This window comes from Acromyrmex echinatior, chromosome 18 (genome assembly GCF_024713525.1).
Source record: "Acromyrmex echinatior isolate Ae372 chromosome 18, ASM2471352v2, whole genome shotgun sequence".
Lineage (NCBI taxonomy): Eukaryota > Metazoa > Arthropoda > Insecta > Hymenoptera > Formicidae > Acromyrmex > Acromyrmex echinatior.
The window spans coordinates 2,479,843-2,503,799 of NC_141869.1; the positions used below are offsets into that span (position 1 = coordinate 2,479,843).

The 23,957-nt window shown below is 35.2% G+C and overlaps 3 protein-coding genes across 9 annotated transcripts in view; 2 read left to right on the forward strand and 1 right to left on the reverse strand.

The window, feature by feature from the left end:
• Positions 1-16,279, forward strand: part of LOC105147689 (glucose dehydrogenase [FAD, quinone]) — a 202,905-nt gene extending 186,626 nt beyond the window's left edge. For 3 of the 4 annotated variants that reach the window (XM_087415493.1, XM_087415494.1, XM_011058864.2), the window contains 7 exons: positions 9,844-9,972; positions 10,629-10,825; positions 11,261-11,620; positions 12,927-13,074; positions 13,543-13,863; positions 14,188-14,558; positions 15,210-16,279. In XM_087415493.1, the coding sequence (XP_087271619.1) occupies positions 9,844-9,972; positions 10,629-10,825; positions 11,261-11,620; positions 12,927-13,074; positions 13,543-13,863; positions 14,188-14,558; positions 15,210-15,362 (1,679 nt within the window). In that variant the 3' untranslated portion in view covers positions 15,363-16,279. The remainder of the gene's footprint in view (positions 1-9,843; positions 9,973-10,628; positions 10,826-11,260; positions 11,621-12,926; positions 13,075-13,542; positions 13,864-14,187; positions 14,559-15,209) is intronic. The other variant, XM_087415495.1, reaches the window with a different exon arrangement.
• LOC105147740 (kin of IRRE-like protein 1) overlaps positions 1-23,957 on the reverse strand; it is a 447,481-nt gene that overhangs the window by 297,068 nt on the left and 126,456 nt on the right. The gene's annotated exons all lie outside the window — the stretch shown is intronic.
• On the forward strand, positions 16,769-21,215 carry LOC105147688 (glucose dehydrogenase [FAD, quinone]). Its single transcript, XM_011058862.2, has 9 exons — positions 16,769-16,900; positions 17,441-17,663; positions 17,897-18,025; positions 18,093-18,289; positions 18,364-18,458; positions 19,181-19,457; positions 19,573-20,041; positions 20,381-20,760; positions 20,978-21,215. Exons 1-9 carry the CDS (start codon positions 16,790-16,792, stop codon positions 21,068-21,070), a joined length of 1,974 nt encoding a protein of 657 aa, XP_011057164.2. The 5' UTR covers positions 16,769-16,789; the 3' UTR covers positions 21,071-21,215.

The following is a 23,957-nucleotide window of genomic DNA, read 5'->3' on the forward strand; positions in this document are numbered from 1 at the left end:
ATTTTTAAGAGTGAGAAACGAAATATGTGCTATTATGTAATTCAGAGTCGTTACAAAGAAAAAAGTGACGCTGGAAGAATTAATTCGGAATTAAAAAATTACAATAGATGCAGCAAAAAATTGTTGTTCTGCGGTTGTCTTATTGTACTTAAGATTATCTTCAGAGTATACAGTTCTAATCCTGGAATACCGAATCATTTAATTTTGTTTACAAAAACAATTAATCTTAATTAAAATTACTATTATTAATAATATATTGTGTATTGTTTGTTTTCTAATTTATTAATATTTGAGAACATTATGGAGATGTAAACTTGATCACAATTTCTTTAAAAAAAATAGAAATCAAATATATTAAACGGATTAATACAAAATAAGTACGTAAAATATAGATTGTGACAGTATTTCTAAAAAAAATTAAGATTTTAATTAATTAACTAATTTTCAACGCACATTTAAGGATTCGTAAAATATAGTTATTAAAAAAGGGAAAATATATTAAACAATACTTTATATAAAAATATCTTAAATGATTATGTTTGAGTTAAGATGTCATAAACTAATCACTAGAGCCATTATTAATATTTTAAGATATTATTTAAAATTGTTTTGAAAAATAAAAATTAATTAAAAATACCTGAAAGATTATAAGGTAAAGTAAGATAATGTGGATAGATTCACAAAAAAATTTTGATATTGTATAAAAAATTGAGTCAACGGTGTATGTTTTGTATGTTTAATTGAATGCACTATTGCGACTTCAATTTTTCATATAATTCGAAAATGTTTGTTAATCTATTGAAATTACTCCGCTCCTACTAATAAATTGTTAAATTGATGTTTTTTTATAATGGATGCGCAGCATCCATTAGCACAATATATATGTAGCAAACTAATAAGTATAAACTGAGAGCTCCATACATCTGCAGATCTCAAGTTCACAATTTTTCACGGCAATAACAGGCAACGAGATCGTCCGTGTTTTTCCCTCGACGGGGCGCGACTTTTCTCCCCACATTTTTCGCCGATCAAACACGGCTGTCTGCACAACCAGAAAATAAAACGGCAGCCGAGCGGAATAAACGTGCATCATTCTGCATCTACAACGCATCAAAACGCGACGCACTAAATATTGTCGAAAAAGTCGGCGCTAGACGCGTCGAAATCGATACGCTCTCGGCGGAGATAAAGAAGATTTCTCCCGGTCTCCCGTTTCATTTTAATAATTAAATATTGGATCTTGAATAAAATATTCGCGATTTTAATATCCGTCACGTTGCATACATCTCCTGCTGCCGCATACAATAATTTATACGAATAGTGCGACTATAAATGATGTGACCGCGTCTCTGTGATGTTTCTTTTTTTTTTAAAAATAAGTTACATTTCTACATTAACATATATCACATTTCTCGAATTTTTGAATTATTCTGTTATATTAGAACCTAATTAAGCGGGCTTTAAATGTTTCATCGTTTCAAGAATTATTTAATACGAAAAACATAGCTTAATTCGCTAAATTAAATGATAATTATATGTTAAATATTCTATGTATGAAAATGCGAACGCGAATATCGATGGATATGATAACCTTATAAATATCTTGTTTCACACCGCCGAGTTTGCATCACTTATTCACGTCTCATAAATAAATACTTAGAATATGTATATAATTATATTCCCATGCAAGTACGTACTTTATGACCGAGACTTGTTTTCCGAGTACAAATTGTGATCTGTCGTGGAGTCTCACGTATCACTCGTTTATTATTACGAGGTATTTCTAGTCGTGGCATAGCGATCAGTGTGTCATATATTAATGTCAACGTTGGCAATTGACGGGCCGCACGAGTACAGACACCAAATATATCACGAGAGAGAGAGAGAGAGAGAGAGAGAGAGAGAGAGAGAGAGAGAGAGACATACCGGTAACTATATGATGAATATCTATATGATGAAATTGGGTTGATTTTGGAAGCGGAAGTGTAGCGGTACGTTGCTCGATACTAACCGCTCGACCGCTATCGTGTACATCTCACGTAATACCGTCGAGGAAGCTCGTACACGCGGGATCTGCGAGAATTGCACGTACGTTGTAAGGAAGCAAGTGTAGCGTGGCGCATACGTAAAATCCGCGATTCGGGAAGCGTGCGAGATTGCCGAGAAGGGAAGAGCAGCAGCGAGGTATACTTTCTTCGCGCGGCGATAAATCACGGATCCTTGACCGAGAAGCCGCAACGCGACGGTACGCGTGGTTACTGCGGACGTAAATGCCGTCTAACGATAAGCAAACTGTCGGGTGCGAGTGAGATTGGCGCGGTCGTAAAGATACGAATCGACGAAAGCGGTAGCGTGAATGTTTTGCGCGCCGCGTATACAAATGAAACGCGAAGCGGAAGACACAATGTTCTCGGCATTCGTGTCCCTCGAGATGCTCGCGAACTGAGACTTTCGCGCCTTCGTGGTCCCATGATACCTTTCATAGTTTGGATCTGTAATCTTAAGATTCCTCCGCGATTCCAATGGGGGAATATCGAGCGCACGTCGAGCTTCGTACGAAAATAGATCGTGACAGCGATCACGGACAGCAATTGTGGGGTAGTAGCGGAAACGTTTATTCGTTCTGTCTGTCTGTTCATTCATGGAAAAGACGTTTTTGCTTAAATATTCAAAAATTTAAATATAAATCTGAAAATAACTGCAGTTGGACTGTCAAAATAATGTAAAATAAAATTATGTATGTTAACATTTTTTCCAGTATTGTTGATTATGCTTGAGTTTCTCTTACATAATTATTTGGTCCAATGAAAGTATTTTCAGGTCCGTATACTGAAAAAAATTTTAAACAAATATTTATTTAAATAGTATTAACTAGATAGTTACTAAATGTAAAATATATATTTATTTAGTACAAAAACCATTAATTTAGCTATTTTTTTAATGACTAAATAATTATTTATTATAAATAAATATTTAATTAGTACGGTTTAAACGAATATTTATTATAAGTTAGTAAATTTTTTCAGTGTATCTAGCTAAATTACTTCAGCAAAATCGTTCTTTCCATGTTCATTCGCACGCTTATTTCTACATTACTCGTACAGTTTTTTAAACATAATTATTCGCATGAGATATTTTTGACATCATATTATTATATCTCAATTTTCGTTGTTCTCTTTGATAATTTACAATTAAATAAAGATTCTATCCGTTAAATAAAGACAAATGCAAATATTTTAAATTATAAAATAATTTGAATTAAATAATATATATATATATATAAATAATATTCATACGTTTAGTGAATTTATAAGGCTAAGATAGATTTTAAACGCTCGACATGAATAATGAAGGGTAACACACGATGCATGGCACAAGTGCACTGGGCTTGTCTTAATATACGCACGTTGTACGCCAGTTATGTAAAAACGGATCGTTTTTGTCAGGACAGAACTACGACTTCACTTGCTGGTTTCTCTCTCTCTCTCTCTTTCTCTCTCTCTCTCTTTCTCCCATAACCTTCGTATCTCCGGTCTCGTTCGACTGCAGTCACATACAGCCACTTACAGTCGCAGAAAGGATAAGAGAGGACGAGGAGGAACTCCTGTGACGCGTAAAAGGAGGAAACCAGCTGGCACACGGGCTAGGATTATTGTTACTCGTGGATTATCGCGGATATTTAGAAAGACTCTGTTCACTGGATATATTCTTCCTTTCTCTTTAGCTCTCGCCTTGTGATCGTAAAAGTAACAAGCCAAGAAACATTCACGTTGCAACACGTAAATTAGGCGTATCCTCAGGTTGGCGTATTTTTTTTCGACTACGACTCGTCGTGTGGCTTTTTGCTCGTGGTCTCAAATGATATTGGGATTATTCGATGAACGTTTCACCTATCTTCAGTTATTATGTTATGAGATCTAATTTAGAGAAGTATATGTTATTACCATGTAGAACGTAATTATTTTTCCTTTTATTTAGAAATAATAATACTGCTAGACTAGCAGTATTATTTCAAGTAAAATAGTTAATAATAATTGAATAATTGGTATGTATAACGTGAAGAAAATTATCTTGTAAGTACAACGTGAAGAAAATTATCTTTCATATTTGGATCACGAAATTATCATGACGATCATGACACAAAAGTAGATTATATAGTAAATATGCATATAGCACATAGTATGTTATTTACCTTTTGTATATTAATGATTGTTTATCGGATTGAATAACTAGATCATCTGTTTTTATCGCTTTCAAGAAAACAGGTAAAAATAAAAAAAGATTATGATTAAAATAAATAATGAACAATATTGTCATTTTTTTTTAATAAAAAAGATAATAAATTATTAACTTTGAACCATCCAAGAAACTAAATATAACATCAAAAAATATTCCTTACAATAACTTAATTGAGTTGATGAAAAATATTTAATTACAACAAATATGATATCAATTATATCGTAGTAGAAAGATAATTTGTTGCAATAACGGCAATCATTTGTTCGTCTATAATTTTCATGACTGGAATTTCATATCTTAGCCTTCAGAAGTTAATGAAAATAATCGGTGTCCAAGAATTCCACATTTCGTAACAGCGATCTTTATTACCGGTGAATGCAGTCGTCAGTGGAATCTGTTAAAATTTCCATCGGTGTTAAAAAGTACTTTGACCAATGTTACACAAAGTTAGGACATTATCTCTCACAGACGTCATATTTCCACATGTCTTCAACGTCCCTCATGAATATGCTCGCCACAAAGGAGCTGTTAACAAGTGCTCAGCTCTATATTGTATTATCTTGCAATATTATACATATATACATATATATAAATATATACATACATATATGCATATTACATGCTATAAACATCACTTTATCCTTGTCTTAAATATTAAACAAGAACGCTAAGCGCTGTGAGCGCAAAATGCACTCGTATAAATTCAATTCTTAGAGTTAATAATTTGATACTTTTTTATTAAAAAATTAAATTTTATTCATTACTCATTTCAATATATCATAATCTCATTATTCTTAATTGCGTTCCTTAATTGCAGTTAAGATTAAATAATCAATCATTCATATAAACGTATATTCATATAAATAATAATCGAATAATTAGATTTTTAATTATTTTAAATTTTTTTAATTATTTTAATTGGATAGATACACATACATACTTTACTTACACAGAAAAAAATACTGTACATGCAATTAAAATAGTTAGCAATAAGATACCGTGTCAACTCTCGCGAACGAGCATCGAGAAAACATTTTTTCAACGCTGAGAAGTGCAAACGTGTGATACTGAAAATCGTAAGGAAAGAGATGACTGTCATGTCGCTGCTTGCGGTATTATCATTTTACTGATTCTTCGATATAGAGAGAGAGAGAGAGAGAGAGAGAGAGAGAGAGAGAGAGAGAGAGAGAGAGACTAGGATCATGAATACTAAAGAACGGCGACAAGAACGATTGCGATCTATTTTCCGCGCTGTTGCGCCGAAAGCGAGTCGCTAAGTTGCGCACGAAAACCGTAACAAAAATAATCTCAGTGTGCAATAAGGAGAATATTTACCATACGAGACAGACATTCGAACAACATTCTTGCACGCTCATTGGACAACATATTTTTCTCAATCTTGATTGAAGTTTGTGCAAGAAGCGCAAAAACTAGACTTTCTAGGAAAAAAAACTGACATTTTAAAGTAGTTATATATTAATCAACTGTCATACGTATAAACTGTCATCTGTGGAAATTCAAATATTTTATTATTTAACTTTAGTATAATGATACTTTTTTATTAAAAAATTAAATTTTGTTCATTACTCATTTCAATATATCATAATCTCATTATTCTTAATTGTGTTCCTTAATTACAGTTAAAATTAAATAATCAATCATTCATATAAACGTATATTCATATAAATAAAGAAATTCAGTAGATATAAAAAAAATATATCTATTCGTCTTCTATTAGAGTAATTACATTTAAACAGAAAAAAACCACTATTAAAAAATAATACCTACACTAATGGACATGCATTTAATGAAGATAATTAATACTGTAATGAAGATAAAAAATTTATTCGAAATTTTTTATTTTCTATGCCAGTTAATTTTTTGCTTATTTAAAATTTAATTAATTAATATGATCAATTATATTCTATTTAAGCTTTTACAGCCAATAAGAGAGTAAATGATTTGCTCACTTTATTTTTATTGAATAATTTAATAGAGAAGAAATATGCTACTATAAATGTCTTATTTAATTTTATTTATATCAATATAAATAAAATCATGTCACGACAAAGATATTTCGTAACATCTTTCTGTTCTGCATAAAGTTATTTCCAAGCTAGGTTATACAAATATTCCTTTCGGGCTTTATACTTTTGAAACAATATAATTAACATAAATTCAATTCGTATTCGCGTTTGCTTGTTTAATATACTACATATACGGGAAGTTTATCCACAACAGGAAGTAATTTCCTTTATTAATGGCTGCATTCAAAGTGGTTCTCATAAAGGAACTAATTATAGACATCATTAAGCTGATTTAGTGCTGATAAAATTTCTCCCCGTTTATTCCGGCTTGGCGTCAATATGAAAATTCTTTAGGAACGCACAAGACCGGTGCTCTTAGGTCGCGGCGTCAAGTTCAACTGAGCGACTAATTATTATCGGGAGACGAATTCGGCACGTGCTCGTACTTGCTTGCGTGAGATCAAAAATACGCTGCCGGCGTATTTTTCTTCCTTCCGGGACATTCTTTACATTTCTATTTGTAGATAGAAGAAGGAAAAGTATACTGGCAGTTTCGCCGCGTAACTCATTTCTCCGCAAACGCCATACCCTCTCGAGCACGCCGCAAACATGTTTAACGACCATATCGATTGAAATATCGCGAGTATTCCACCGTGCGAAAGAGGGAAAACGGTGAGATCAGAAATGTTTTATCGTACGAGGACTATAGCCGCATGTATATATATATATATATATATATATATATATAAAAAAAAGAAAATAAATCTATAAGCTTTATATATTTAACACAGTTAAAACACGTGCAATTTTCCAGACAGCACGTTACCGCGGTTGTGGTTAAATAAATATTTATCCGTCCTGTATTATAAATATAATATTCATGGACGTGAGGAAGAGATGGAAACTGACTTGCGGAAGTAATCTTGTTGAATATGCATCAACTATCCCGTTCCCTCCCCTATACATCTTATAATGTGATCATTCGTAATTCATAATTCACGAGAAATCTCATGTACAAACAGAAATGTTAGTGTCAAATAGGAAAAAAAAAGTTACGTCAATGGGACGTTTGACACGACGACATTGAAAAGTAACTAATTTTTAATTAAAATTTCGAGTACTATCGATCTATCTCGATTTATGCGAGAATATAAAATTAAAGAGAAAAAAAAGGAGGAAAATTTACATAAATTATTTGTATGTATATTTATTTTAACGCGATGCACGTGATATATTGTCATTCAAGTGTGAATGCGTAAACGCATTTGCTTTTCAGAAAAGTTATTTTTCCAAGTTTGATAACGACTCTTATCGTCGAGTATAACTTTACGTGCAACCGGAAAGGTTCGTTTACACCGTTGCAATTTTGGGGTCATGCAAATAATGTGCCGTGGAGTCATGCACCGGTGTGCAAATCTCAACTATTTATGCCAAACATGCAGATTGACTTCCACGAATGCGTTCTGACCTCCTATTAGGAAATTACCATGATTCGTCACAAAAATATATTACTCTCCAAACAACAGGAACGAGCGTTTTTCGCTTGAAAAATTCTTTCTTGTGGCTTCTCATCGACGAAGTCCGTTGCATCAAGACATTTGTCAGCTTCGCTAGTAAAAAGCGAAAGTTATATGAGATGCAATAAAATCCGCGCTCGCGTTCACCGCAAAATTAATCTGTAAAAACGCCGGACGCGTAAGCGTGTATTCACCCGGAAGATATTAAGTCAGGAAAGAAACCATTTATATTTTATATTTGGCCATTATGTTCGTGAGTCCGATTTACATGGATGTAATTATGCGCGATCGACAAAATAGGGCAGGCAAATCGTATTACGCAAGTGGCAGTCGCCGTAACACGATTTGATACACATGCGGAAATACTAATTGAATTTCTTGATTAGAATATCCCAGTTGTAATCCGTAATATCTGCGGGAAAGTAGAATTCAATTAACGCGATTCCGTTGTAAGCGACGGGCCCGCGGAACGTATTTATGTCGCATGAAATGCGTATCGCACGGTCCCGTTGAGTTAATCTGTCCAATTAATCGAATGTTAAAAATGGAAGAAAAATAAACGCAAACTCCCACCCCTTCTGTTGTTATGTTTATTGTCAATATGCTGCAGTAAAATAATACATTTTCATATATGATGAAACAACATTATTGAAGCCCCTGTATTATTGTACCTATACGCTACGCGGGCATACAAATTATGCCAGTTGCGTGACCGTTTCAAACGAACGTCGCCGATAATACGGTGACATTCGCAAACCTCGACCGACCACGCAAACGCAGGGACCTCCGTTACGATGGGAACGTCTGTTTCCATTGCACTCGTGAAAACGTAAATTAACAATTCATTTGCCCGGCACAGAGTTGCGAAAGTATCGCGATAAGGTGCTTTATTTAAATGTTAAAGCATATTTTTAAGAACTTCAGCGTTCATAGTGTTCTAGCAAAAGATACAAATATGCAAATAAACTGATACAATACTCAAGACGTGAAATTCAAAATTAAAAATGTCAGTCGGATAAGATTTTATACTAATATAAAATATCAAGATTGGCGTTTACAATATTTCTTGTATTATATTATTATATACACACAAATATATATTTATGCTTATGCACATTACATTGTGCGATTTAACAATTTCCAAAAGATCTGTTTTGGAAATGTGGAGAAACATTTATAAATAACATTAAAAACAAAGATGAATATGCACGAAGAAAATAGTTTCGTCAAAGTATGTAATGGCTAGATACAGATCAGAAAATAATTTATTCGGTGGAATCTACTCTAGAATAACTAATATCAAAATAATTATATAGGACACTCAAACTGATTGCTAGAATATCAAAACTTTTAGCAACATTGCTCGTCATATAATTTAATTATTTTGATGTCCCAACTAAATTATTTTCGGATCTGTAGCAACTGTGTAAATTTTAAAAAAATTTCAACAAAGTTGTTTTTTCTGTGCGCAATTTCATTAGCCCGCACACGACTATAATTACACTGCTCTTGGCAAAACCATTGTCAAGGCCTTAACTACTAACTTTCCAATGCCGCAGACAAGCCTTTTCGTAACAATTGATAAGATCATAATAATAACAGTCGCGGCGTCAAATTACATTCATCCGGTGATAGTCGATTAACATAACAGTCTGAGACTTCATGTATTACGTTCTAGCATCAACGCAGTAATCACCAACGGCAGGTAGCTTTTCAGCTCTTATCAGACACATAGAGCTCTTCCTAGCTTTCTTCACACTTGTCATTAACTGAACATTGATATACAGACAAAAGAAAAGGAACTCGTGCGAACGATTCGCGGGCGATGAATCAGCCACGATTTATCAGCCGACGTTGGATCTAATCGTGAAAAAATAAAAGTTAATTAGGGTCGCACAGATGCTTTCCTTCCGGCGAATGCAATTATAGACAGTGTTTCTTCCACCCGAAACCTATTTCTTCCCCATCACCGCCGGTCGCGGATGCATTTTTCTCGAACCGTAACCGATTCACGCTGTATAACGACAGGACTTTAATGACTTTTGTCGCTTTGGAATTAGGAGGATCAGCCGGTGCCGTGGTGGCGTCTAGACTGAGCGACATACCCGAATGGAAAGTTTTGTTGCTAGAAGCCGGCCCGGACGAACCATCGGGTGCTCAGGTTCCCAGTATGATGGGAATGTTTCTGGGTAAGTTTCAATTGGACCCTGCCTGCATACATAGCGCTGTTGTTCTGTTATCTATACGTTCAAACCTCGTGATAATAAGCATTTAAGGTGTAGTTTTTATTTTCATCTTTACTTTATCGTTCAACATGACATGCAAGTGAATAGGTATCAGAAATGTAAGATACAAAATGCACGAAAGCTTTTTTCGCCTTTGATTCATTTAAATTCGATTCTTTCCCTGTAGAATATATTTCCATAAAATAATCTCTTTTCATTTTCAATGTTAATTATGCTATGAAATAAAATTTCGTCTGCTTAAAATTCAATAAGAGCTAATATATTATCATTTATTAGCATCTCTGAAGCTTGATTTTAATCAGAGCGCCACGCATTTAATTCAACAATAATTTTATTAAAAGAGAATCGATGTCAAATTAGTTACGATAAAATCTGTAGGGACATTATAGTGGAAACGACATCACGTGTATCTGAGATATCGACGGGTATGGAATAATGCGAATAATCGTATCGCTTTTATTTAAAATACACGAGTGTTTCGAGCACCTCCGAGAGGAAATTGTTGCTGTGCTCATCTGGAATCTATATTATTGCGAGTGCTGTTACGATCCGTTCCGAGCTTTACGCATGTTAAAACGATCTGACAATTTTGCCGATAGGAACTGACATTGACTGGCAGTATCAAACCACGAACGAGATGAACGGTTGTCTGTTAAATGGCGGATCCTGCAGTTGGCCGCGTGGTAAAAATTTAGGTGGGACGTCCGTTCACAATGGTATGATGTATATGCGAGGCCATGCGAAAGATTTTGACAATTGGGCAGCTATGGGCAATCACGGATGGAGTTGGCGCGATGTAAGATCCCATAAACCTGTAGACTATTATTCAAGTATTTTCAATAATCTAAATACAGATGAATTGAAGTGAAAGGCAAAATTGGAGTTATTCAGAATTTCTCTCTTTTTTTTTTAATTGTAATACTTATCTCAAATGAGACATTACAGAGAATAAAAAGATACAAACTAACCATTTCATATCGACATAATTATTCAGTCATAACTTGTCGAATTAATAAAAAGTATTGTAAAGTACAAAGTCACAATGTAATTAGCATATGGTATGCTAACCATGATATTACAAGTCTCGTAGTTCTATAAAACTACATTTAGGAAGAGAAAGTTTTATCAGTGTAGTTTTTCAAATATTGATCTCCAAAAGTTCTCAACTCCAGGATATATTTGAAGAGATCGAGAAATACAATCGCAAGAAATAATGACCGATCTTGTTTAGGTATTGCCATACTTCATGTGCTCCGAGAACAACACGGAGATCCATCGAGTTGGTGGCAAGTATCATTCGACCGGTGGTCCGTTAACCATCGAACGGTTTCCGTGGAAGCCTGCAATCGCAGATGACATCCTCGCCGCGGCAGCTGAAAGAGGATACCCGATTAGCGAGGACTTGAATGGTGACCAATTTACAGGATTCACTGTGGCTCAAACCACAAGTAAGAACGGTGTCCGAGTGAGTAGCGCTTCAGCGTTCTTACGACCGGTACGGCATCGACGCAATTTGCACGTCTCTCTAAACGCCACTGTCACGAAGATTTTGATAGAAAATCACATGGCCGTCGGAGTACAATTTTATCAAGTCAGTATATGCGTTTATATTCTCTTAACTCGGCGATAATGACATCTTCCTTTATATTTCATCCTACATTAAAAATTTATTTGAATATGTTTAATTTAATTTAATAATTATTTTCTTAACTAATATTATTCTAAAATATGACGTAATATTATTAGGAATTGTGTTAAAATGTTAAAACTTCATTTAATAGAAAATCACTTCATTATTATTCATTGAATATTATTTAATGACTTAGTCTAATTTAAAGTCCAATTTAATTATGGATATCTAAGTATTCTATTTTAAGTTTTTAATATCTATAAGTAAAAGAGATGTGTGGGATGAAATTTTAATTTGTCATTTTTCATAAAAATCAAAAGTACTTATCACAAATTAATAAGATTAATAAGACCTTTCGAATTATTATAATTATAGCAATATCTAAAAATCTATTTTTAAATATCGTGATTGACAGATACAATTTTTTATGGATTCCGGAAATCCTGCTTGTTACGAAATCGCGAGCAAGAGTTTTTTATCGAAAGTTACAGCGAAAAACGCTGCAACTTTTATTAATACGGTGAATACGTTACGCTTGAAAAATCTGTATTATGCACGAGTGGGAATTTGCCGAGAGTCTTATTTTATTGTTTCAGCTTATATTAAGATACAACGCTCTAGTAATCATGCGCAGAAGTCGCACAATGCAAAGTCATTTTCACGGATATTAAAAACTTTTGTTTTTATGTCGTTCGCTGAAGTTAAGTTTTTCGTGTGTACACTAATAATTATATAATAGTTGATACCACATAATGAAGTTACTTTACATGGATATATTAAAAAGATCATTTTTATCTCACTCGCTGAAGCTACAAGTTTTTCATGCAAATCAATAATTACATAATAACTGATAGCTTATGCGCAGATTTCGCTTAATAAAGTCACTTTCACGGATATTAAGAGGATAATTTTTATCTTGCTTGCTGCATTTACAAGTTTTTCATGTAAAAATCAATAATCAATATGTTTTACTATATTTAACTCGGACACGTTTAGATATTCGAGAATAAATTCTAAAAGGTCCATCTAATGTGAGCTTGATTTAGTACTTTCATTAATTAATAGTTATACGACACGTTAAATTCCGCAAAATGTACACAACAAAATGTTGAAACTAGACTAGGGGCATAATATGACAATATCACGCGGCATCGGGGAACTTTGCTTTTTGCCGGAGCACTTTCGGCACTTAAACGCGAAATCAAGTTCGTGCTCTAAAGCGCGTCGGTGAGTTTGGTGATGTGAGTTTCAATGAACGCATCTTCAGGATGGTGAACTTCGAGTTGCCCGCGCCACAAAGGAGGTAATCGCCTCCAGTGGTGCCGTAAATTCGCCTCAACTGTTGCTACTCTCCGGAATCGGGCCGAAGGAACATCTGCAGGCGATGAACGTCATAGTCGTCAAGGATCTTCCAGGTAAGCGATCCATTCATCGTACGTAAGTCATTATGAGTACGATGATGTACCTCTCAGAGAAGATAATAATCCTCCGATAGAATTTAGCGTAATTCATCGATGACGCACGAAAGTTTATTATTCGATTCGATAATTAGCATTATGACGATAGCATCAAGTCTTTCGCTAGGTATAAATTTGACAAAGAGTTAAACAGAAGACTCGTGCCATTGAAAGAAAACTAATTAGGCATTGAAGAAAATTAGTTCTTAGATACTTCAGAGCATCTTATTTAAAGTACGACCGAGATTAATTCCCGCGGATATAGGTTCCAACGTCTACGTTAATTACGAAAAGCGCAAAGTTTTCGTTCTTATTGAACATAAATGATGAAAACGAGCGTCAAGTTGGCGTTCGATCGGATCACCGGCCGGAATTACGTCAAAGTCGATAATTGCGTTTTTAAACGACTGAACCATTTTGCTCCAGGTGTCGGGGAGAACCTGCATAATCACGTATCGTACACTTTATCATGGACCATCAATCAAACGAATACGTTCGACCTGAACTGGTTGACTGCTGTAGAATATCTCGCTTTCCAAAAAGGACCGATGTCGTCGACTGGTTTATCGCAATTGACCGGGATTTTATCATCGACCTCCACGACTAACAATCATCCTGATATTCAACTCTTTTTCGGTGGCTATCAGGCAGCCTGTGCAATGACCTGTGATGCAAGTGCCACTGTGGACAGTAATATTGGTCGCAGAATCAGCATATCGCCGACAGTGACACAGCCGCGTAGTAAGGGTAAGTGAACGTAATTAGCCTGAAGTATCGAACTCCCGCCCGCAAAAATTGACTAATTAGATGGTAATTTCAATCAATTTATCATCGATCACCGACCACCATGAATTCCGTCCGTAATTTAACGCGGGAATGATAGGACCGGCTCGTCCGCGACCGTGGTTATCATCGGGAAAATTTCTACAAATTGATTAATCAATGCTTCTACATTGCGTCTCGGTGATCCGTGAAATTCCGGTGAATTTCGACAGTCAATGTATCGCACGTCAATGTAGCGTACCGTTCTGTCACCGATTAACCACCGCCAATAAACGAACTTGACCACAGGGAGACTACGTCTCGCCAGTAACAACCCCCTCGAGAAACCAGTCATTTGGGGCAACTATCTGAGCGATCCTATGGATGTGAAGAACCTCGTGGAAGGTATCGAGATTGCGTTGTCTCTCGTCAATACCAGTGCTATGGCCAAGTATAATATGGTTTTGAGTAACCAATCGTTGCCTAAATGCTCCCAGTATCCTTATCTGAGTCAACAATATTGGGCCTGCGCCGTGCAGCAAGATACCGGCCCGGAAAACCATCAAGCGGGTTCCTGCAAGATGGGTCCACTTAATGATCCCATGGCCGTAGTCGACAATCGATTGAAGGTACATGGCATCAGGAACCTTCGGGTGGCCGACACGTCCATTATGCCACAGGTAGGTATTTTCTGTAATCGCGGGAATATCGCGAGTGTTGATGTATTTTCCCTTCTTTTTTGTGCTTTTACTGCACACCGCACTTAATGAACATCGAATGGACGATCATTAGCGAAGATCGCGAGATACTCGAATTTTTTCGTTGCGAAGATTCTTTTTTAAGATTAACGTGCTATTATCGTTCGAATGTACGTTCGTCATTAAGTTTTTAATCATTCGTTGAGAGTCTTCATTACGTAAAACCTATTTTAGAGACTCTATAATTTATGTTAGAATTTAAGACAGTATTTTATTTCATAATTTAATGCACTGTGTAATACGAGAGAATTGAAGAATTTAAATACGTATATGTATAAATCATATATACGTACATTAAAATATACATAAACATTATAAATAAATATGTACACTAGATTATTCTAAAATCTCATATGAATTATAAATCATTTAAAGTTAAATTAACGTATTTATAAGCTTTCCGCTTATGTCCGTCATTCATTTTTAGCTCTAATTTAATCTTTTAGTATATAATGTCTTCGAAATCTTGTTTTATATATTTATAAAATTCCGTGAAGGCTTATTTTAAAATATTTTTACGATCTAATTGACGTGAAAATGAAAGGAAGAGGTATAGAATGATTTTTTTTCAAGGTAACGTCCAGCAACACAGCAGCCCCGGCCATGATGATCGGCGAAAGGGCTGCAGCGTTCATCAAGTCCGATTGGGGTGTTGCTAATATACAATGGTACTGGAAAGAATCTTGCCCCATAAGGAAAACCGATCAACATTGGATACATCATTAGTCACCAGCAATTTACCATGTTTCCTAGTTCACGCACGACGATCGACAATACGCTGGACCTGTTACTTTGGGGGCTCAAGTACATCGACTGGGATCAGGCTATATGGTAGCCCGGGCGTTCCACGATCTATCTAGTCGCTTATTGCATCCATCAATACGTATTCCGCAGCCTAAAAAAGTCGGCGAGAACGCGACCAAAGGCAAGGACTTTCCGGAAGATTCCCATAGGCTGCGATTTCCTTTCTCTTCGGTATGGTCGAGCGATCGAGCTGGACTTGCATCCTGCTCGATAGCTCGAGCGCTATGTCAAAACTCAAAATTATGTTGCAACGTGCAATTATTGTAGCTAACACAGTGAGTCGTACGACTGATGACAGTCGTCGTTTCGCTGTACCGCCATGTCTTAATTTCCAGTTAGGAATTTCCTAAGATTGTGTCTCATAGCATCGCAGTTAGTCGAGAGATCCGCCATCAATCAATTAGCTGCGACACAACGAGCATAAATCTTCGTATAATTTCCGAATAGTGTTACTATTATAATATTATTAATTCCTTAAACAAGCTACAATTTCCTGTTGTTTTTAGTTACTGTGTATGCATCAAAAGAAGTTTAGAATTACGAAGAAGTTTAGATATATATATTAAAATACTAATAATCTTTTCATATTACGTACATAGCTTTCAATATGTAGTTGTAATAGCATGTAATAGATACTATCATGGATGTCCTATCGAAATGATAACCAAAGACAGATTCTGGTACCTGGTACACCAATCACCAAAAAACATAGTAATTAATTGTTAACAAAAAAATATGTAAAAAAAAAACGAAATGGATTATAAATATGGATAGTTCGGTCACTCTCGAATCATCCGAGTGTAAATCAAAATATTGTAAATAAACAAGATTGCATAATAGCAGACTAAATATAGAATAACCGCTTGCTTCCAATCGATCCTATGAATTGCGTGTATGTGTCGTAAATAAATGCAATAATTACAATTAAATGCAATAATGATAAATGCGATAATCAAAGTCTTAAAAATAAAACAGTTGCTTGTTAACAGCTAAATATTTATTGAAATTAATCCGCCTGTATAAAGCAATTTGATAAAAAGTTTAAACAATCAATAAATTAACGCTTACAAAAGTTTCATGTGCAATACACAAGCTTTTATTCTAACTTCCGGAATGCAAATGGGTCCAGTGGAAACACAGGTAATAATAACTCGTATCTATTTTATTTGCGCTATTTTAGTGACAGACTATTCGTCATTTTTTCTAAAATGATAGCACGTGCGGTGATTTACAAGTGTGACAAGTAGGGGTTATAACAAGCGCCGTTATTATCGTTTTTATGTTATGTGCGTTGAGCACTTAATCACAGCTAGACATTTCACAGTATGTGCATACGTGCATATGCATATATGCGAAACGGGTATATAACAAAGCGACAACAAAACGGATGCCGCAATCAAGTAGTAAAAGCCGAGCACGACGGACAATACTCCTTGCAACGATCTTATTCACGGAAAATGGTACGTTGTTATTCTACGGATGTATCGCTTGTCAATTGTATTGGGTGTGAAGGAAAAAGACATTTTTAAAAAGTTAATAATAAAGTTAATAATAATAAAAGTAGGAATATATAAAAACAAAATTAGGTTTTAAATTTTTAAGTGTGACTCAAAATTTTGATACTATAGTAAGAATAGCAAATAATTCCTTCACTAAAATTTTTTACAATATTTTAAAAAATTGAAACAGACAACGAGTATATTCGAATAAAATAATATTTGTCTACCGTAATAAATTTCTCCAATTAGAATTTTATAGAATTCAACAAAGTTAATCGAGAGAATTATATGCAAGACTTAATATTAAATCCTCGTAGATTATTACGGTTATTCGTAATTTGATTGCGAGAGTAAAGTGATTTCACAACAGTAATGGCCGTGATATTCACAAAATAATGGAGCATCGTTCTACGGTTTATACGATGCATAAACTCGAGATCAACATTCTTAAGTGCCGCAATATATTTAGTCGTGCAAACTATACGTTATACGGTATTATAGAACATGTACTCGCTGGACTACGATGTGCCGGAAGCACCATGTTCGTCGCCCTTCCCGGTAAACGGACTCTCATTGACCGATGTCTGCAACGGCAATTCTGCCACTTTGTTTCTGTCTATGGTGAACATGTTAGCTGCCTATAGCCCAATAATTAACGGAATGTGCGAGCGAATCACGCCTATCAAGAGGCCGCAATTTATTTACGACTTCATTGTCGTTGGAGGTAAGATAATCAATTTACCCGTAAATATAATGGGCTATTAAAACCTATTTGTCTAGTAATCTAACGAAACGTTTCGTAAAATTAAGTTCAATGAACGTAAAAACTCAACATTCATCTTTAAATTGTATCATAATTAAAATCAACATTAAGATTTATAAACGATTTGATATTGAAAAGATATTAGTTCACGTTAGCTAAATTAATACCTATTCAATCTTGTGTCTTTAATTCAGGTGGTGCAGCCGGATCAGTCGTAGCCGCTAGACTGAGTGAAATTGAGAACTGGAACGTGCTTCTTGTAGAAGCTGGACCAGACGAGTTACCTGGCATGCAAATACCGAGCAACCTTCAACTCTATCTCAGTAATACATCTTAATTTCTTCAAAGTCGCTAATAATTGCTATTCATTTTAATCGTGCGATATTACAGACACCGAACTGGATTGGAATTATAAAACCACGAATGAATCGTACGCGTGCTTACGATATAATGGCAGTTGCAGCTGGCCGAGAGGTAAAAATCTCGGAGGATGCTCTTCCCATCACGGTATGGCGTATCATCGAGGCCACGCGAAAGATTATGACAGATGGGTGGAAATGGGAAACGCGGGATGGTCGTGGAAAGACGTATGAAGAAAATATTACTAATAAAATCTTCATGATATTACATAAATCATTATTAATTTTTGTACACAATATAGGTGTTGCCGTATTTCTTTAAATCAGAAAACAATAAAGAAATTGGAAGGGTCAGGGCAGAAGATCATGCTACTGGAGGTCCAATGACGGTCGAAAGGCAAATGTCAATTTTCTTAAGTCCATGACACGCAAAAAAATATTAAGATCGCAATTTGTTCCGCAGAATTTTACTCTGAAAAAAAGACACGAATGACTTCAAATTCTTTTTTATTTTAAATGACGTAAACAGTCGTGACAGCGATAAAAAGAGAATGCAAGAATTAAAGTAGTATAAAGATTATGGCTCACATAAAGAACTTAAGCAGTAAGCGAATCGGTAAAAAACAAAGTAATAACGTAAAGGAGGAAATTCAAAATGTTGATTTGCTTACTGCTCAAATTTTTTTTGTGTATCATAGCCTTTACTACTTCAATTTTCACACTCTTTGCTCCCCCCTCCCCCCCCCCCTCTCTTTCTCTCTCTATCTATCTCGCTACACAACTGTTTACGTCATTTAAAATGAAAAACAATCTGAAGATATCCGTGTCTCTTTTTCAAAATAATAATTCTGTGAAATAAATATGTGATTGCCGTTGCGTAAAATCTTTTGATATCCGTTATATTAATTAATTATCCTTTGAAAATTAGTTTTATCATCAAAGAATATTTCAACGTATTTATCTCTATCTATCGCAATTAGCGTGGCTGATCCGGATTCATTAAACAGGATCTGTGCGCTGAGAACTAAAGCGTGTCTCTGACGTAATCCCCATAGTTTCCCCACCAATTTAATTGATCTACACGTACGAATTAAACTCGCTGATTACTTTCATTAATAGATTCCCCTGGCAGCCGCAATTCGCTTGGGACATATTGACGGCTGCAGAGGAAACAGGTTTAGGAGTCAGCGAGGACTTAGTGGGCCAGAATATCACGGGTTTTACCGTGGCACAAACAATCAGCAGAAATGGCGTCAGACTTAGTGCCGCCAGAGCTTATCTATGGCCAAACAGGAATCGCAAAAATCTGCACGTGGCTCTAAACGCGATCGTAACGAAAGTCAATACGATGAAAAGTTTATCAAAAGTAAAAACCGTGGGAATCACTTTCATTATGGTAAGTTAACATCTCATATTTCTTGAGCTACGGATGCAATTTCACAATTGCATCTTCATGAATAAACGATGATTTGTCTCGAGAGTCACATGGCTTGATGAACGACAATTTGCAGAACGGCCGGCAATACAACGTAAAAGCGAAAAAGGAAGTGATTCTTACGGCTGGCGCTATAAATTCGCCTCAGCTTTTGCTCCTATCAGGTATCGGGCCGAAGGAACATCTAGATTCCATGAAAATTCGCACGGTCGTCGAGCTGCCGGGAGTCGGTAAAAATCTTCACAACCATGCGTCATACGGCGTGGACTTCAGTCTCAATGAGACGCATATAAATGAACTAAATCTGGACAATGCCGATACATATTTATACAATCAAACTGGCCCGTTATCGTCTACGGGATTGGCCCAGGTTACCGGTATACTAGCGTCCAACTACACTACCGCTGATGATCCGGACATTCAATTCTTTTTCGCTGGCTATCAAGCCATTTGCAATACAGGTGGTAGAATTGAGGACTTGAAAATGTACGATAACAAACAAACTGTTAGGTTTATCGCCGTAAATATTCAAACATTAAGTAGAGGTAAGTCAATAAGTATGTAACTCAGCTTTTGCTCTAAATAGCGCAATATTAGCATAAAAATACTGCCAATGTAGATAGCTATGCATGGCAACATGGTGAACGAGATTATAAAATTATACTTTCAATTCTTTCTAATATCAGTATTTCTCATCAAAATTATTTTAATATAATTTTTATCTGCAATCGCATTAGAAGAAAATCGATATAATTGCATTCTAATTAGAAGTAATTATAATTAAAATAAAAAGTATCAAGAAATTAAATAAAATTAGAAAATTATTTTCTGTAAAGAATAAAAATTCTTACTGCTGCAAGACATATTTCACTGATAAATTCTAGGACGACTAATGCTGGCCTCAAAAAATCCTTTAAGTCCTCCGATCATTTGGAGCAATGATTTAGCGCATCCGCAAGATCGATCGATTATTTATCAGGGTATTCAGTATATCTTCAAGCTATCACAAGCAGAAACGATGAAAAAATACAATCTAAAGATGATAGATGCAATTATCCCAGAATGCGAACAATATAAAAAAAATGGAGAAATGAATTATGAGTATTGGGATTGCAAATTCCAATACGATACCAGGCCCGAAAATCATCAGGCCGGGACTTGCAAAATGGGTTCCTCTTCGGATTCCATGGCTGTCGTTAATCCAGCTCTCAAAGTTTATGGGATAGATGGTTTAAGAGTGGCCGATGCTTCCATTATGCCACAGGTAAGTAAACAAATCTGGACATTTTACAAATAAATATCGATTTAATAGGTCAATTAAAATATAATCATATCATAAACTTTTTTCTTATTAGCTCATGTCTAAAAACTAATTTAACTCGATAGATAATTTTTATGAAATTTATATAAAATATCCTAGAAAAAAAATTCAATTAATGTCTCTATCTCTTATAATCAATTAATTCCTTTCTATTTCTTAGATGATTTCCGGTAATCCTGTTGCCTCGATCAATATGATCGGTGAAAGAGTCGCTGATTTCATCAAGAACGATTACAAAGTGATCAACAATTAAATAAAGATTATGTAAATTGCCTTTTAATACCAAAGAATTAGATGTAGAATTAGATGTAGAATAGTTTTTATTTCCACGTTATGTTTTTTGTAAGTATAACATAACTTTTTGTGAAGTTTAATAAAAATATACATGTTTACATAAAGCTCTGTTTTTTCCTGTACCTTGTCAGTTGTTGCGTTTACGTTTAAACTGACTTTGAATAACAGTTGCAACAATAAAAATAAGATGGAAATTTACGAGATGAATGAACAGTTTTGTTTTACAGAATTTACTTTTGCTGTCATAATAACGAAGCTAAGTTGAATTATAACCACTGTGACAAGTTAATTCAAAGCATTTTATAAAATAATACATGTTGGTGTAGATCATGTAACTTGTTTATACAGCTTAAACTTGAATTATTCATGCCATAGTTATTTCTACATTAAACATTAGAATACGGAATTTCGAGTTGATCTTAACTGCCCAGAAATAAATACTACCTAAATACTTAAGTTAAATCAAATTCCATTCGATCGAGTTGCGTTCTATCCAGGTTAGTAAAACTAAATAGTAAGATTGAAAATTATAAATTTAATCGTCGACAAAATCAAAGTCATTTCGCTCATCTTCGCAGACAACTATGGCATCGCGAAAGAATACGTCCCAGCAATCTCAAAGAATCCACTTACGATATCCTACGTCTCAATTATTAAGATAGAAAGAGAATAAAATGAAGGAATACATCTTGGAGGAGGTCACGGCGGTATGGACGGGTGCCCGTTAGGATTCAGAGAAGCTGGAAACCTGGAGAGAACCGGGTACTCGACCTCCTTAGACTCGCGTGCTTATACAAGAGCGATTTCGCAACCCTTCGCTTGACCTCAGTAGCTATTCACCCATCTGAACCTTTCGAGATCAAATGCGCTTGCCTCCAGAGTGCATTAAATCCGATGAACCACTAGGAAGATCTATCTATATAATTGGGCTACTATTCAGAACAGATAATTGACCAGTTCGAGTATCGAGAAAATCTCCCTGCACCACCAAATTATGTTAAAACAATTATCTTGAAACATTCCTAAGAATTCGCCTCGAATGTATATTGTAAGAATGCCAAAAATATATTTTTACATTTGCAAGAAATTATACGAGCTCCTACTGCTCGCTAAACTAATTTAACACTTTTTAGCAGTGGCTATTTCAGCCGATTTTCTATTCCGATAATATGAATTGCCATTATTCGTATCCGTTCACTTATATTCTGTCTATTCTTTGAATTGCTGAAGACTATATTGTGCACGACTTATTGTGCTCGTTATTTATACGAGTTCTGCATGCTGTGAATTGCTATTATAAGGAGTGTCCTTGAATTTCAACACGTCGTAATGCCGAGAACGTGCTCTCGCCTTCGACAAGAGAATGTCAGATCAGGTCACTCGAACGCATCCGGAATAGCACACGTTTCCTAACTGATATAGAACACAAGATATAGTGCAAATAACAATGAGCATTCATCTAACACCTTCAAGGTGTTATTTCTTACGAAATCTTCTAAGAAAGACGAAATAATGACATTATGTTCTCTATGATATTATGTTCCGATAGAACACTACGATCACTCAAAGCTGTGTGTCGCATAAAATCCACTGGAAAATTGAATAATTAGAGCTATCGTTAACTTCCATTAAATCAATCAGTTTGCGAAGTTTGAATTGTTACTATCGATCAACGTAACGTAGCAGGATATATCGCAAAGAATTAATCCGAATCAAAGCATTTTTGAAGAGAGAGTTCGAAGTCGTAGCCAAACATGAACTAAACTCGTTTTTACAATGTATCTTATCTAAAGATCTATAATTATAATTAGCTAAAGATTAAATCTATAATGGTTATCTACACTGAAAAAAAATTAATTTCAAAGAAACTTTCATTGATCCAAAGAAATAATTTTTTTGAATACGAGCAAAAACATATTTCTTTAAAATTAAGATTTTTTTTTTTTTTAGTGTAGGGATTCATGATGAAATTCGTTCATAAATTTTTGGTCTTTTAATCTTTAAGTACACAGTAATACAATCTTTAATAACAGTTACACTGTTTTTTCTAAATTCTTTGGAGTAGACTCTCACTTTAAAGAATGAAAATTGGACAGTCTTGAAAAAGTCTTGAAAAGAGCCTAATTTTCAATTTTTTAAATTGAGATTTCACTCTTCATATTCTGAAAGAATTAAGAATTAAGTGCAAATTATAATATTGATATTATGTTACTTTTAGTTGGTATCAACTAGGCAAATATCTTCTTAAATTTCACATCCGTCTGAATAGCGCGCAATTTTATGTAACAAATCGCACGGGATCTATGTTCCACCTATCTACATTCCATACTTGTTGTCAATGGTTGTCAGTTTCAACGTTGCGAGCGCGAAGGGAGAATATTGCCCGAACGCTATCAAAATTCTGAGACATTCGCAAGAAGTCCTCCGACTTCAACATACTTTCATCGTGCTTCTCGCCATCTCACATGAAACGAACCAGGAGTTCGTTCGAGAAACTCAACGAGAGAGTTTATCTACTTCATTCGTGCCGACCGATGCTCGCGAGAAAAGTCCCCAATGAGACGTACGACGAAGAGGAGAAAAGGATGTTTGACTATTCATGTTTCAACGGACGCTTGAGAGTCACTGACGGACGCGACAGCAGCGTGTAGACACCGTTACATACACAAGTCGGGAGGTCCGCGAGCAGATGATGAGATAAACAAATTATAAATAAAACATTGAACACCCTCCAGCCCCCATGCGAGCCGAAAGAGCACGTAGGGTAGCTAGGCGCGTCGCTATACATCCGCGCACGTAACTGTACCGTCCTCTTCGTCCTCGCCGTCGTCGCATCGCACTCGTTG

What these genes read in the sequence shown, in the direction of transcription:
- LOC105147688 (XM_011058862.2), top strand. Translation starts at nt 16,790, where the DNA reads ATGCGAAACGGGTATATAACAAAGCGACAACAAAACGGATGCCGCAAT. An exon ending in CGACTTCATTGTCGTTGGAG is followed by an intron (nt 17,664 to 17,896) that starts GTAAGATAATCA and finishes TCTTTAATTCAG; the next exon opens with GTGGTGCAGCCGGATCAGTC. An exon ending in CGGGATGGTCGTGGAAAGAC is followed by an intron (nt 18,290 to 18,363) that starts GTATGAAGAAAA and finishes TACACAATATAG; the next exon opens with GTGTTGCCGTATTTCTTTAA.